At 46.2% G+C, this 13,727-nt stretch overlaps 1 protein-coding gene across 1 annotated transcript; it reads left to right on the top strand.

Moving 5' to 3' along the window:
• The first annotated feature begins 871 nt into the window (after positions 1-871).
• Positions 872-12,599, top strand: LOC115160273 (leucine zipper putative tumor suppressor 3-like). Its single transcript, XM_029710639.1, has 7 exons — positions 872-943; positions 5,713-6,549; positions 7,155-7,760; positions 10,133-10,261; positions 10,615-10,806; positions 11,081-11,311; positions 11,736-12,599. Exons 2-7 carry the CDS (start codon positions 5,800-5,802, stop codon positions 12,597-12,599), a joined length of 2,772 nt encoding a protein of 923 aa, XP_029566499.1. The 5' UTR covers positions 872-943; positions 5,713-5,799.
• Positions 12,600-13,727: the final 1,128 nt, after the last annotated feature.

Here is a 13,727-nt window from a genome sequence, read left to right as displayed (position 1 = left end):
TTTCCTACAGCGGTGGAAACAGTACCATAAAATCAATTGCTACCCAAATTCACCCTGTGGGAACATCTTGTCATCAAATGAGACATCGAGTAGGGGTCTAGGGATTTTGTCTTAAACCAAATTGAAATCTGAACCCTGTCTGTTGTATAGAGTAAGTATATGTGACTATATAGGGACTGATGACCTTCTCTCCTCTTCATGAACAGTCAGATGGCTCTAAATATACCTCAACACGGTCCCACATGTCTTTCTGAATGCATAGGCAGGTTTTAGGGTTAGCCAAGCAGAAGGACTCTCTGTGAACATGATGTCCCCTCTGTCAAGCAATGACTTCAGCAGACAAACCACTCATTGGTAAGTAGAAATAATCTGTTTCTTTCCCCTCCCTCCATCTCTCCCTCTACTCTGTCACATGAGTCCAGCCCCTTCTCCCATTGGACAGAAACCATTGCCATAGTAACCTTGACAAATTGTTGATGTCGCCAGTGAATTTGTGAATGGAGAGGAAAAATGCAGGGTATTTGAGCATATTTTAGTGGTGGTGTTGCGGTCATGGGTGAGAGTGGGATCCTGTGTGTACACGACACACGCATGTAGGTACATGTGTGGACGTGCTAGCACTGGTTTACTGTACAAAAATATACGGGAAGTTACAGATCTTCATATAGATAGTTTGCAATATGGTGCATTTCCAAAACATGTATTTATTTTATAACCCTGATATTCACATTTTTGCGTGTTAAATCGGACATATTTTCAACAAAGCGCGTGTGTGTTTGCGCACGCGTGTACTTTATGGAGGCGGATGGAGGGAGTGAGAGGATGCTATTGGTAGCTCAGAGGGGCTGGGACGCGGTGAGAATTACTACAGTTCATCTCCACATGGAGGAGTGGAGCGAGGGATGAGGAGAGAACCGACAGGGACGAGCCTACTAGTGGAGCTGTGAGATTGCTCTTTGTATACCTTCTTCCACTCCCTCAGTTTTCCTCTGACTCTCCTATTCTCCCCCTAAGTGACATTCAGCAATGGCGGCTCAGAAATTAAAAAAGAGGAGGAGAGGAGAGAAAGAACAGTGGCGTTATTAAAGATGGATGTCAGATCCTTTTCACTTGCGTACTTGAATGCGGTCCCTGTGTAGCCTATCTGGTCCTGTGTTATGTTTATGTGTAGTAGGTCAGTACAGCATGAAATGTGAATACATTTGTGTTTTAATGTCCAGGGTGGGTGTTGATCACCATGTACGTGGCGACAACGGTCATATTTGCTTTAGTGCGTGTGTATGTACCATGTAAGTATTAATTGTTTTCTCTGCCAACCTGGCTCAGAGAGTGTGTATGTGTGTTTTTAGTCTCTTGACGGTCGTGTGTATCCTTCTACGAATGGCAAAGCGAGTTGCGTGCGTGTGAATTGTGTTGGAGTGGCTTGTGTGCAGTTCAGTGTTGGTGTTGGTGTGAAGGACCGTGGCTGTTTTCTAATCGTGTTGACGGGGTTACGTGTAGAAGAGTGGTTGTAGTGTGTATGATTGTGCACACAGTGGAGTGTGTATGAAGAAGGCATTATGAGTGGGAATCGAGTCACACATTTCTTGACATTGGAATTCCTGATTTACTCCAAATAAAACCTGCAACTCTCATATGCAATGAAAGGATAGATGTGTTTTGCAGGGAAAGTATGTTGTAATGTTTTTGTATCCATATAAAGGCCTATGTGTTTGAGCTCCGTGATTTTGAACGCCATGCATGTATTTGATTTTTGTAAACCCAGTCAGTTTTAGAAAATAGGACAGAGTCCTTCCTATGTCATACTTATCCATCTACTCATCTCTCTCCTATCCTTATTTTTGTCGTTGGAGTGGTCATTTTAGGCAGATTACTTCTTGTCAACTTTAGCTCTTATGGGAGATGGTTTCTTTTGGCTTTATGACCAGCACCAAATATTCCATTCCAGACAAGTTAACAGTTCGATTCAGCTCCTGCTACAGCTTCAACATTGTCTGTTTCTCTTTCGCTCTGCCCTCTTTCCCTGCTCTATGCTCTCTCTCGTCTCTTTCTGCAATCTGTCTCTGTCTCTCTCTCGATTAGTCCTGAGTGAGGCTGATTTCAGGCTCCAGTTCCTCACCTACACAGCCAGCTCTGCTTTCTCTGCCCCTGGGAACTGGGCATCATGTTTGCCCAAGGCCTCGCTTGCCCTTGGTACTAAGAACTGAAGTCTAAGCTACACTCAACCTGCCCGGTCATGTGTAATTCAGTTGTGCAGTACTCAAAGGAATAAATACAGAATATAATGTGCAGATGCATACATAGTGATAGAAACAGAGAGACATGTTGTGGGATTGGCAGGGGTCCCCATTTTCCGGCAGTTGCATACGTATTCTGTGTGGAACAGAATCAATACATTGTGTGCTATTCTAAGGTGGAGGAAGAATTCACACCTTTGTGTGGGCGCAGGCGCGGGTCTGGGAAGGGGGCGGTGCTGTGCTCTATCAGAAGGGGCGGGGCGGAGGTGGGTGTGTGACACAGCTGATACACACATCCTCTCGCTGTCTCCATCACCCGATATCCGCTACGGGCAATAGCGGTTGCAGTCTCCCCGACCAGAGCCACACGAGTAGGCTATAGGCCTACTGCCACTCCAACGTCCCTATCTGCGAACCCCGAATCGGACAGCTCGCCGAGGAGCAGTGGGGCGACGTAATTCGGCGTTGTCTGTGCTGCTTCTGCCGCTAATAGTAAGTGCGGAGCTGTTCTCGGCTATGAAGTGATGGAGCCGAGCGCTCTTTCATTTCCATAGAGAAATACGCGCACAATCTACACCTGCGTTTTTCTATATTTATCGTCATTCACCGCATTGCCAATCCATTATCCTGCTGCTTTCCATGTTGGATTTGGGGTGATTCAAAGGTTGTTGTGGCAGAGAGATAAGTGGAGAGCGAGATGGAGAGAGAGACCGTGTATTTTAATATTGCTCGTTGGATTGAAAGTAAAGATGCGAATCCGTGAGGCGCAAGCGAGAGGTTGTAGCGGATGCTGATGTTTTCTCGAGCTCGCTCCTTTCCGATTCCCCCCACCGAGAGAGAGCTGCGAGTGGAGTAGAGCGCTTTGCGTGACCCACACACGCATTATGTATTGCGTGAATGAAAAGAAAAACGGATAGAATAGATCATGCTAATTATCTCGTTCTTCTTGCCTTTAGTGGCTAGGTTAGGTATTTTTCACTGGTATGGAGAAGCGAGTAACATTTCACCATTGTGCTCTAGCATTGCCGCGTCAGCTGACAGCCTATGCACATCACTGTGGTGATGGGGAGGTTGTAGCGGCTGCAAAAATAATGTTTAAATGGACAGACCAAGAGCAAATGGCCTACAGTAGAATTTAGACCAACCTTGGTACTTAAAAGGAATAGACTTGGAATACATTGCATGGACGTGCAATAGGCTGATTTGTAGGCCTACCTCACTACCAAACATATATGTAGCAAATACTGTATTATTGACATGATATAAAGCTTATTATGAGGATATGTATGGACTAGAAGTGTGAGCTAGCATGTCAGTTGTAATATGCTGGTAATGGCAAGGGAGCTCTGATAAAATAGGCCTATTATTTAATATAGTCCACAGTGCAGTGGTTACCTCTGTACTCAATGTGACTGCTGTGCGGGACTTCTACGCCTGGCCTATTTCAGGCCTTGAATGAAGTGTGTGTAGTGGGATAGCAGCGGTCACCGTTCCGGGGGGCAGTTTGTTTGCATTTGAGGTGTATATAGGTGTCTATGTATGGACAATGTAGGGAAAATATGGGAAGAAAATGTATTACTGGTGTGTAGGCTACAACTATTAATCTAGTAATTATCTCATACTGCATGTCAACACAGGAGATTAGATTGAGAAGACTCCCTTAATGAGGTATGTTGGAAGTGTGAGAAGGATGGGGGAGCGCGCACCAGAGAGAGTGCCTGCCTGTGTGTGCGCGCTCTCTATTTGAAGCATGGAGCCGATGATGTAATGCCTAGGAGTGTGTAACTGTGGCAGTGAGGCGAGTGTAGGCACGTGCCACAGCTCAGCCAACACTGGAACAGGGCCCTCTGCTGGCCCGAGGCAGTATCGTACCGTATGCCGTTTTGGACACAGCACCTCATCCTAAGGATTCAGTACTCCCCTGTTCACATCCCAATCTGTTCCCATGTCCTACCTGAGATGGAATGTCAATACTCACCTTATTATAGCAAAGTAACATAGAAGCATAGTAGCTTCATGTGCACAGGCTTGGCTTCAGGCATGAAGAGACAATGGGGAGAGAGGATGGAGAGAGAGAGAGAGAGAGAGAGAATTCACACAAAGGTTTGACTGCATCTTTGCTCAGATAGGAGTTGGAGGCTACACTTGGTATAATGGACTATAAATTCACATATTACCTTTAGGTCAATGTTCAATCAGAGATAGATATTCTAGTGAGTAATCAGATAGTGCTCCCTGTGGGTGTGGTTCAGTGACAGGGATATAATACAAATATGTGTTCCTTATTGCACTCACTGATACATACACGGACATGATGGACTGTCTTTATATGCACAAAACTGTGCATGGCCTTATTTGCAATGAAGTATTGACGATTGTCTCCCATGTTTTTCCTTCCATTAGAGGTTTGATAAAGAAGATGGGTTTTTGTCATTATCATTGGCACAGGGGGAACAACTGTGTGTGTGTGTGTGTGTGTGTCAGAAGGCAAGGGGTTAACATGCAAATATATCAGGTGTGCAAAAGACCTGCTCTGCTAACCAATCACAAAGTAGAGTGTGAGATGGTGAGAGAAAGGAACAAGACCAGGAAGTTGTGTGAGCAGAGAGCAGAGTAACCTTCCCTTCTATTGTTGTATATTCAGGATCTGTAATTGAGGTACAATCTGTTAATGTAGAATGTAGTTCATATTTTTTATGATTTGATTGAACTTGATAAACATTTGCATTGGCTAGGCTATTTGTTATCCCTTTAATATCAACAGTTTTTACATTTTATATGAGATGTGCTTTCATTATTGTTGCATATGTGAATGTTGATATGATGTGGTATGAGGAGTAACCGTATAAGGGGAAGTATACTGAAATAAGTACTCTAATTCATACTTCAATCATACATTCAAAGTACTTATTTTTGTAAAAAAAATTATACGTCATATTTGAATGCTCAAGAAATCTCAATTTATGTCAAAGTAACCTTGTTCTTAAAAGAGTTTGAATCACCTAAATAGCTTTTGCAGGGTGTATAGTATGACTCCTATCTCAGAGAAACAGAAAGAGAAGGAGAGGAGGGAACAGGGAATTGGGAACTCATTGCTATGGTGAGGGGGGAGATCACGGGTGGAGAGAAGTAAGGAGGGGGCGAAAGGATGACCTCACCCACTGTATCAGTGTCCCATGAGAAAATGGCAGGGCTGACGTATAGGCCTATGGCACTTTTAGCTTAGTGCAAAGATATGAATCAACAGTCATATCCTACAATACAGTATGTCTCACTCTATAGATCATGTGTGTATGGTCACTAAATAAATGTGTGTGTGTCTACTTTACATTATGTCAACCCCTTTACTCTCTTCCTTGTGTCTGTATGTCGTCTATAGTCATTAAGTAATTCTGTTACTTACAGTGTGTACCTTACTCCTAATGAACCCTTTCTCCCCCTCTCTCCCCTGTCCCTGTCTCTGTGTGTCCTGCAGTGTGTGTTGGCAGGTGCTGCCTCCCTGCCCTCCATCATAGCGCGTGTGGAGCACGGGGTGCTGAGTGAGGGGGGGCGCCCCCAGGGCATGGGCAGTGTGGCCAGCGGGGAATCCTCCTCGACCACCACCACCTCTGGTCAGCAGCAACAGCAGCAGGAGATCGCCATGCGGAGCGTGGGCACCCGCACCACCCAGCAGAACAGCCTGCCTCGCGCCCCCCCACCACCCCCCTCTTCCTCCTCCACCTCCAACTCCACCCACAGGGGCAGGAGCTTGGAAGATAGGAGTTACAGCATCGAGAGGTCCTCTCAGCAACCTCCTCCCCTGACCCATGCTAAGGGGACTACGGCGGACGAACGCAGCTTTGCCACCGTCGAGAACCCTTCTACTTACTACGGCAGCGAGCGTCCTCCGCCGCTCTGCGAGGGGAAAGAGAGAGAGAGGGCCCCCGTCCATAACAACGGCAACAGACATGTCTCCAATGGCAATAGGGGCATTTCCAATGGGAGCCGAGCGGCAGCGGCGGGTAACAGTGAGAGGCAGGTGGCCAATGCAGTGTTTCTGAATGGAGGCGGGCGGCGTGATGGGCGGGACCAGAGGGATGGGCGGGACCAGAGGGATGGGCGGGACCAGAGGGATGGGCGTGATGGGGGTAGAGAGGTGCCAAAAGGGGCGGTGAGTTTGGATATTTGTGGCAACAACGTGCTGAACAATGATAAGAACAGTAGCCAACAGCTGGCTCAGTACAAGGAGGCGGGCGCCAGCGCAGCCAAGCTGGATAACCATAACAACCCCCCCAACATCCTCCCCATCTCTGGGAAGATGGAGCAGGTTCAGGTGGGTCACTGTGTGTGTGTGTGTGTGTGTGTGTGTGTGTGTGTGTGTGTCCGTCCAAATACAGGCTGTTGGTTGAGTATGAGGGTTCATGTTGAAAGTGTGTGTTGTGTATTTTGTACATACAGGCATGTGTATGTTATGGTGCAGGCAATAAAATACTGTCGTAAATTCATGTACTGTACTTTGTTACCTACCGGCTGTACATCAGTGTTGTCCATTTATGACAGGGAGTTGTTTACATGAAATATGATCTCCTCTCCTGTCAACTCCTCCATGCACTGTAATAACATTAGCCTTAGCTATTACTGTACGCTATATTAGATTTCTGAAAAGGTCTGTTACATGTATATCTACATATAGTTTGTTTACCGGTATATGAATAAACTATAGTAAATAAGATTAATCCCCCTTGTAATCAGGGAATTTAAGATCACAAATTCACATTTAGCTTCAGTATGCTGGTTGTTTAAGTAATTATACATATAGCAGAATATTCATAATATTTCAGAATATTCCCAGTAAACCTAATTGTCAGATAATGTATGTTGTACAATCCTCGTGTTATATTTGACCACCAATACCATCTGCCTTCCTCCCCCATCCAGAACAACGATGGATTGGTCCGCCCGTCGGCCTTTAAGCCTGTGGTACCCAAGAGCTTCCACTCCATGCAGAATCTGGTGTGCCCCCCCCAAACCGGAGGAGTGGGCCGCAGCGCCGGAGGAGGGTCTGGAGGTGGTGGGGGTCCCAGTGTAACAGGACCCCTCAGAGACACAGACAGCCCTGGCAGCCGGGGTGGAGGTACCAGAGGCGGAGGAGGGGGCGGCAGCAGGGGCGGAGGCCAGGGGAGCCTGTCCGACTCAGGGAGGAATTCTCTAACCAGCCTGCCCACCTATGCTGGCTCGGGCTACGGGCCTCCGCCTGTCCTGGGGCCCCTGAGTGCCTCTACCAGCCACATCAACCACCTGGGGGCCACGGGGGCCCTGGAGAAGTTGGACAAGCCTGGTGGCATTAGCGGTAGCGGCGGTAATAGTGGATACCAGAACGGACTGAGCGCCTCGGATAGTGGTCGCTCTTCCTCCGGGAAGAGCTCCTTGTCCTATCAGAGGCTCAGCCACCTGAGTGACGCCCCCGCACCGCTCCGCCCCTCTCCCTCCTCCGATGACGTCATCCAGGACCTGGAGGACCGGCTATGGGAGAGAGAGCAAGAGGTGAGGAGAGCGAGGGAGATTAGGAAAGAAAGAGGGAGGGATGAAAAGGGAGAGGATGGATACTACTGGGGGTTTAAGAAGGAAGGAGTCTTAAGAGATTATATTGGAAGTAACAAACAAATGGGAACAAATTATCACAACTATAGCACAGTGAATACAGTTATTTTATATACACTCCCATCCATATGTATATTTCAGAGTGAAGCAAAACTTTAACATTTGGCTCTATACGCCACCATTTTGTATTTGAGAGCAAATGTTTCATATGAGGTGACAGTACAGAATTTCAGCTTTTTGAGGGTAATTTCTTACATATCTGTTTTACTGTTTAGAAATGAATGCACTTTATTTATCTAACCTTCCCATTTAAGTAAATCATAAGTATTTGGATAAATTCACTTCAAGTGTATTAAAGTATTCAAAAGTTTAGTATTTGGTCCTATATTCCTTGCACTCAATGGCTACATCAAGCTTGTGACCCACAAACTCGTTACATGTATTTGCAGTTTGTTTCGGTTGTGTTTTTGGGATTGTATTTCGCCCAATAGGAAATGGATGGTGAATAATGTATTGTGTCATTTTGGAGTCACTTTGATTGTGAGTAAGAATAGATATTTCTGAACACTTCTACATTAATAATGTGGATGCTAACATGATTATGGATAATCATGAATGAATTGTGAAAAATGAGGCTAGAGGCTCAAAGATCATATCCACAAAAAAATGCTAACCTCCCCTGTTATTGGTAATGGGGCTATTCCACGCCAGCATGGCCCGAAAACATTTTTGGTATCTCAGATTGTTCTGGCAATTCTCACATAAAAACTTTATTGGGAGGAAGGATATTTAACATGCTTTTTACATTTGTATCACAAACCATTTTTGAGAAAATCTTTATGAAAGTGCACATTTTTGGCTCTTTTTATACCTAAACAGTGCCTTCAGAAAGTATTCACACCCATTGATGGACTTTTTCCACATTTTGTTAGGTTACAAAGTTGGATTAAAATGGATTTAATTGTCAATTTTTTGTCAACAATCTACACAAAATACTCTGTTTAAGTGGAAGAACAATTCTAACATTTGCAAAAAATGATATAATATATAAAACACTATAATATATCTTGATTAGATAAGTATTCAACCCCCTGAGTCAATACACGTTAGAAACATATTTGGCGTAAATTACAGCTGTACGTTTTTCTGGGTAAGTCTCTAAGTATGTGAGAATTGCCAGAACAATCTGAGACACCAAAAATATTTTGGGGCTATGCTGGCATCGCCCAATGTTGAGAGGTAGCATGTTTTGTTGTAGCCTCTGTAACCTTATTACTCATCCTTATTCATGATGGCATTATCAGGATTAATTAGAAGTGTTCAGAAAACATCTTTCACCTAGAAAGAAAATTACTCAAGTCACCATTCTGTTCCTATTGGGCAAAATATAACACAACTAAAACAAACTGCAAATGTATCCAACGAGTCACGAGCTTGATGTAGTCATTGCGTGCTACGAATATGGGACCAAATACTAAACTTTTGACTACCTTAATACACTTCAAGTTAATTTGTCCAAATACTTTTCCAAATTACTTCCTCAAATGGGGGGGACTAGATACAAGTGCTTTCATTTCTAAACTGTAAAATGTATGTGTATGTAAATGCCCTTGAATAAAAGGTGACATTCTGTACTGTCGCCTCATATAAAACATTTGATCTCAAATCTAAAATGCTGGAGTAGTATAGAGCCAAATGTACAATTTTAGCGTCACTGTCCAAGTACATATGGAGAGGAGTGTAATCACAAAAATCTGTTATTTGAGGAGTTTGCATGACCTGTAGAGGGTATGGGTAACTGTACCAGTGATTTTACTGTGTACATAATACGGTCTATGGCTTAAGAATAAACCGTTAAAACCATTGGGTGTGCCTGAAACTCGCTGAGTGGACAACTGTATTCTTATTAGCTGATGGTCAAGTAGGTAAGATACGTTAGGCCTTGGGTCTGAAATAGTAGTGCAAGGTATTCAAGTACTGAGGGTTTTGGAAGTAGCGATATGTGATATTGGAGTGGTACACATTGGTGGCAGTTTGTGGGTGAAGATACAATGCAATGCAATACAAGGAGACATAGTGGAACACCTAAAATGCTATCAATTGATATTCAACACTCATTGACATTGCATATGAGAAGTACAAAAAAATATGAAAGACTAGTGGGGCAGTAACTGGTCCTCATTCACTTACCTTGATAATGGATGTCAGCCATTTTGTGAAATAACCATCAACACCTCCTGCAGTGGATGGAAATATGAGCAGCTCACAATACACGTTAATTACACCAGAGTTCCCTTCCTTCTCCCCTCCGCAAGGTTCTCCACATGCGCCGTAACCTGGACCAGAGCGAGGCGGCCATCGTCCAGGTGTTTGAGGAGAAGCAGCGCGTGTGGGAGCGCCAGATGGACGAGCTGCGGCAGAACTATGCCTCACGCCTGCAGCAGGTGACCACACAACTACAATAGATAGATATTACAATTGCAGAATATACTGTATATTAAAAGTATAGAATGGCTCCTCAGTTCACAGATTGTGTGTTGGTAGGCTATACGCAATATCATATAGCACAATAGCATTAGCCATGGCTGCATGGAAAAACACTGAGAAAAGGCAAATAATGAGCTTAAAGGAGCAGTTTAGAGATGCAGAGTAAAGTTCTGTGCAAAGAGATTATTTAATCACTGCTCTCTAATTTCATTCCAAATGGTACACTCAATATGGTTTCCACCGGTATACCCACTGCCAAATGTTGATTTGAATGGGGAATGTCCATTCTACTAAAAGTATTTCTACCCAGGTAACGCGTCGCGCCCAGCGCTCCCAGAGTGCCTTGCAGGCCCAGATCAGCCGTCTGTCGCAGGATAAGCGGCGCCTACAGGAGGAGATGGCTGCACTGCTGGCCCAGAAGGAGGAGCTGGAGAGGAAGTGCCTGGACTACAGGAAAGAGCAGGCCGACATCCTGCCCCGCCTGGAGGAGACCAAGTGGGAGGTGAGATAGGGGGGTGGGACTACCTGGGGGTTAAGGGGGTGGTGTGTGTGGCTGGGTGTGGGATACTAGGGAGATGAGTGAGGGCCCAGCATAACATCTACTAGATGTCCATGCCAAAAAAGGAAAAAAGGCAGTACTGTCTAAAACCAATGATCAAATATGCAATAGCTGCCCTATACTGTACATGCACATCCATTAGACAGAGACATGCTTGTTGATCTCTATTTCCACCATCTTCATACCTTTCATCCCCCCTCCCCGTCCTCCCCTCAAGGTGTGTCAGAAGGCGGGGGAGATCTCCCTGCTGAAGCAGCAGCTGAGGGAGAGCCAGGCGGAGGTGACCCAGCGGGCGGGGGAGATGGTGGCCCTGCGGGGCCAGCTGAAGGAGGTCAATGCCCAGCTGAGGGACCGGGAGGAGGCCATGCTAGGCCTGAAGGACTCTTACAGCACCAAGAGCCTGGAGCTGGAACGCTGCGAAGGGGAGCTGCAGAGGACGCTGACCGAGGTAGACAGACCTGAAACACTAGCTGTAATTTGTAGAGTTGTTCTGCTCTGTGCACCACACGTTTTGCGCTCTTGGGTTAGTCACATGCATACAGATTCAGGCATTCACATACACTTTGAAAGACACAAATAATACTCCACACACAAACACACACACTTTTGTGTGTGTGGGGGACCAAGTAATTGATTCCCATTTTCCCTAAACCTTAACCTCAAAGTCGAACTCCTAAACCTAATTGTAACCATAAACCTAACCCATAAGCCTAAAATAGCCTTTTCCATTGTGGGAACCGGCAAAATGTCCCCACTTCTCAGAATTTTCCTTGTTATACTATCCTTGTGAGGACTTCAAGTGAATTAACCCTCACTTCCTCTTTCTTTAACTACTGATTGACCCTCCTGCTCCCCTCCCTGTGTCTCTCCAGGTCTCTCTGCTGAGGGACAAGCTGGGCATGTTTGAGGCTGAGGTGGTGGGGCTGAAACGGGCCCTAGGTGAGCTCAGTGCGAGGGATAGGGCTATCGAGGCTAGGGGTGGCGGAGGAAGCAGGGAAGCATCCAGGATCAGAGGGGGGCTTTCCTCCCCACACAGCCCGCCTGAGGGCTCTGCCTTCTCCTACCCAGCCCTGCCTCCACCCCCTGTACCTCCCCCAGATGCCATACTGAGTTTGCAGAGCGATGAAGCTAAAGTTCAGCGCCAGGAGGCCCACCAGCGCCAGGAGGCCCACCAGCGCCAGGAGGCCCACCAGCGCCAGGAGGCCCACCAGCGCCAGGAGGCCCACCAGCTTCAAGAGGCTCAATTGCGGCAGGAAATCCACCAGCAGCGCCAGGAGGCCCACCAGCAGTGGGAGGAAGCGGGGGATCTACGCCGGCAGCTGGAGCGCCTCCAAGGCGAGCTGCGTCTCGAGCGGCAGCAGCGTGAGCGGCAGGCCCTCACTTTCAAGAAGGAGCGCCATGTGTGGATGGACGAGAAGGAGCGTGTACTCAAGTACCAGGCCCAGCTGCAGCTCAGCTATGTGGAGACCCTGCAGAAGAACCAGGCCCTGGAGCTCCGCGTAGGCCAGCTGGGCTCCAAGCTCACCTCAACCAACACCACCCCCTCGCCCACCTCACCACCCCGACTGTCCCTGGCCCCCATCCCCCTGCCTGCCCCCGTCACTCCCCTACCCTCCCTCTCTCTCTCCCCACCTCCCCTCGCCGAGGACAAGAATCTCCCCCCCGCCCTCCACCAGCTGGCCCCCCCCTGGCCGGTGCCTACCCGTCTGGAGAGGATAGAGTCCACAGAGATCTAGATTCTATTTGCTGTAGATATATGGCCCTCCAGAACACTGCCGATCAGTTCAATTCAGCTTATACAAACGTTTACAATAATTAAACCATACCACATAGCACCTGTATCAACAGCATTCATTTGGTACAGTCCTAAATGGTTATACTACTCACTGCTACCCCGGGGCGGTCCTAGGACGCACTGCACTATGAATGGTGGACAGAGGCATGGAGGACCAATGGGAAAGGGGGAGAAAAACAACAGTTTAGACTGTGGTATTCAAAGCCGCTCTTCAAGCCCCCTTGTATGCAGGTTTCTAGATCTATTGATCTGCTGTCTACAATATGAGGCAATCAAATGAACATTTAGGTTGGGGTGAAGATTGGAGTCAAGAGTAAGACACTACTGGAAAAGCTATTGTTACATTGTCGTTAGCATGATATTCACATATCATAAAGAGCAAGACAGTGTGTGGGTGAAATGTTTTGAAATACAAAACCTGTAGAATCTATTTAAATCAAGCCCAATACTACTACTACAGTTAACAAATAATGTAAAAGTATAGACAAGGGAATTATCCTGCAGATTTTGTCTAGGACATCATAATAACTGATGTATGATAGAGAGTTTGAATAAAACACAGTTTTACCAACCTATATACAAAAAGGGGCTTGAAGGACAACATTGAACACTAATGTTGTAAGTGTCAGATTTGAGGCATGACTGTTGGGCATGTGTGGTTATGGTATGCCATGTGCAACTGGTACAGGGCCAGTTCTTCTGCTTAATTCACATGGTTAAATCAAAATCCAATCAAAGTTTATTGGTCATGTACACAGATTAGAAACGAGGTAAAGACAGCTATGATTCAGGTAAACGGGGAGATCCATCCATACAGCCTCCCACTGTGGCTTTATGTGTGGTATAAGAACACTCCACCACACCAAATCACTAAGGAAACACAACCAAAAGGTTAGGATACAGAAGCCGTTTTTAAGGGATGTGAGATGTGTTTTTCAGGAGTGTATTGCATTGTATCATGGTAAAGGGGGGACTGGTGAGAGGCGTGCTTGGTTGAGATATGTAAATGAGGCTTCAGAACCCTAAGGGGCAGGATTGCATGACAGGATCAGTTGTATAAACCAATCGG

The sequence above is a fragment of the Salmo trutta genome, chromosome 23, assembly GCF_901001165.1.
Source record: "Salmo trutta chromosome 23, fSalTru1.1, whole genome shotgun sequence".
NCBI lineage: Eukaryota > Metazoa > Chordata > Actinopteri > Salmoniformes > Salmonidae > Salmo > Salmo trutta.
Note: the sequence above shows the minus strand (reverse complement) of the source record. Positions and strands in the feature narration are given on the sequence as shown.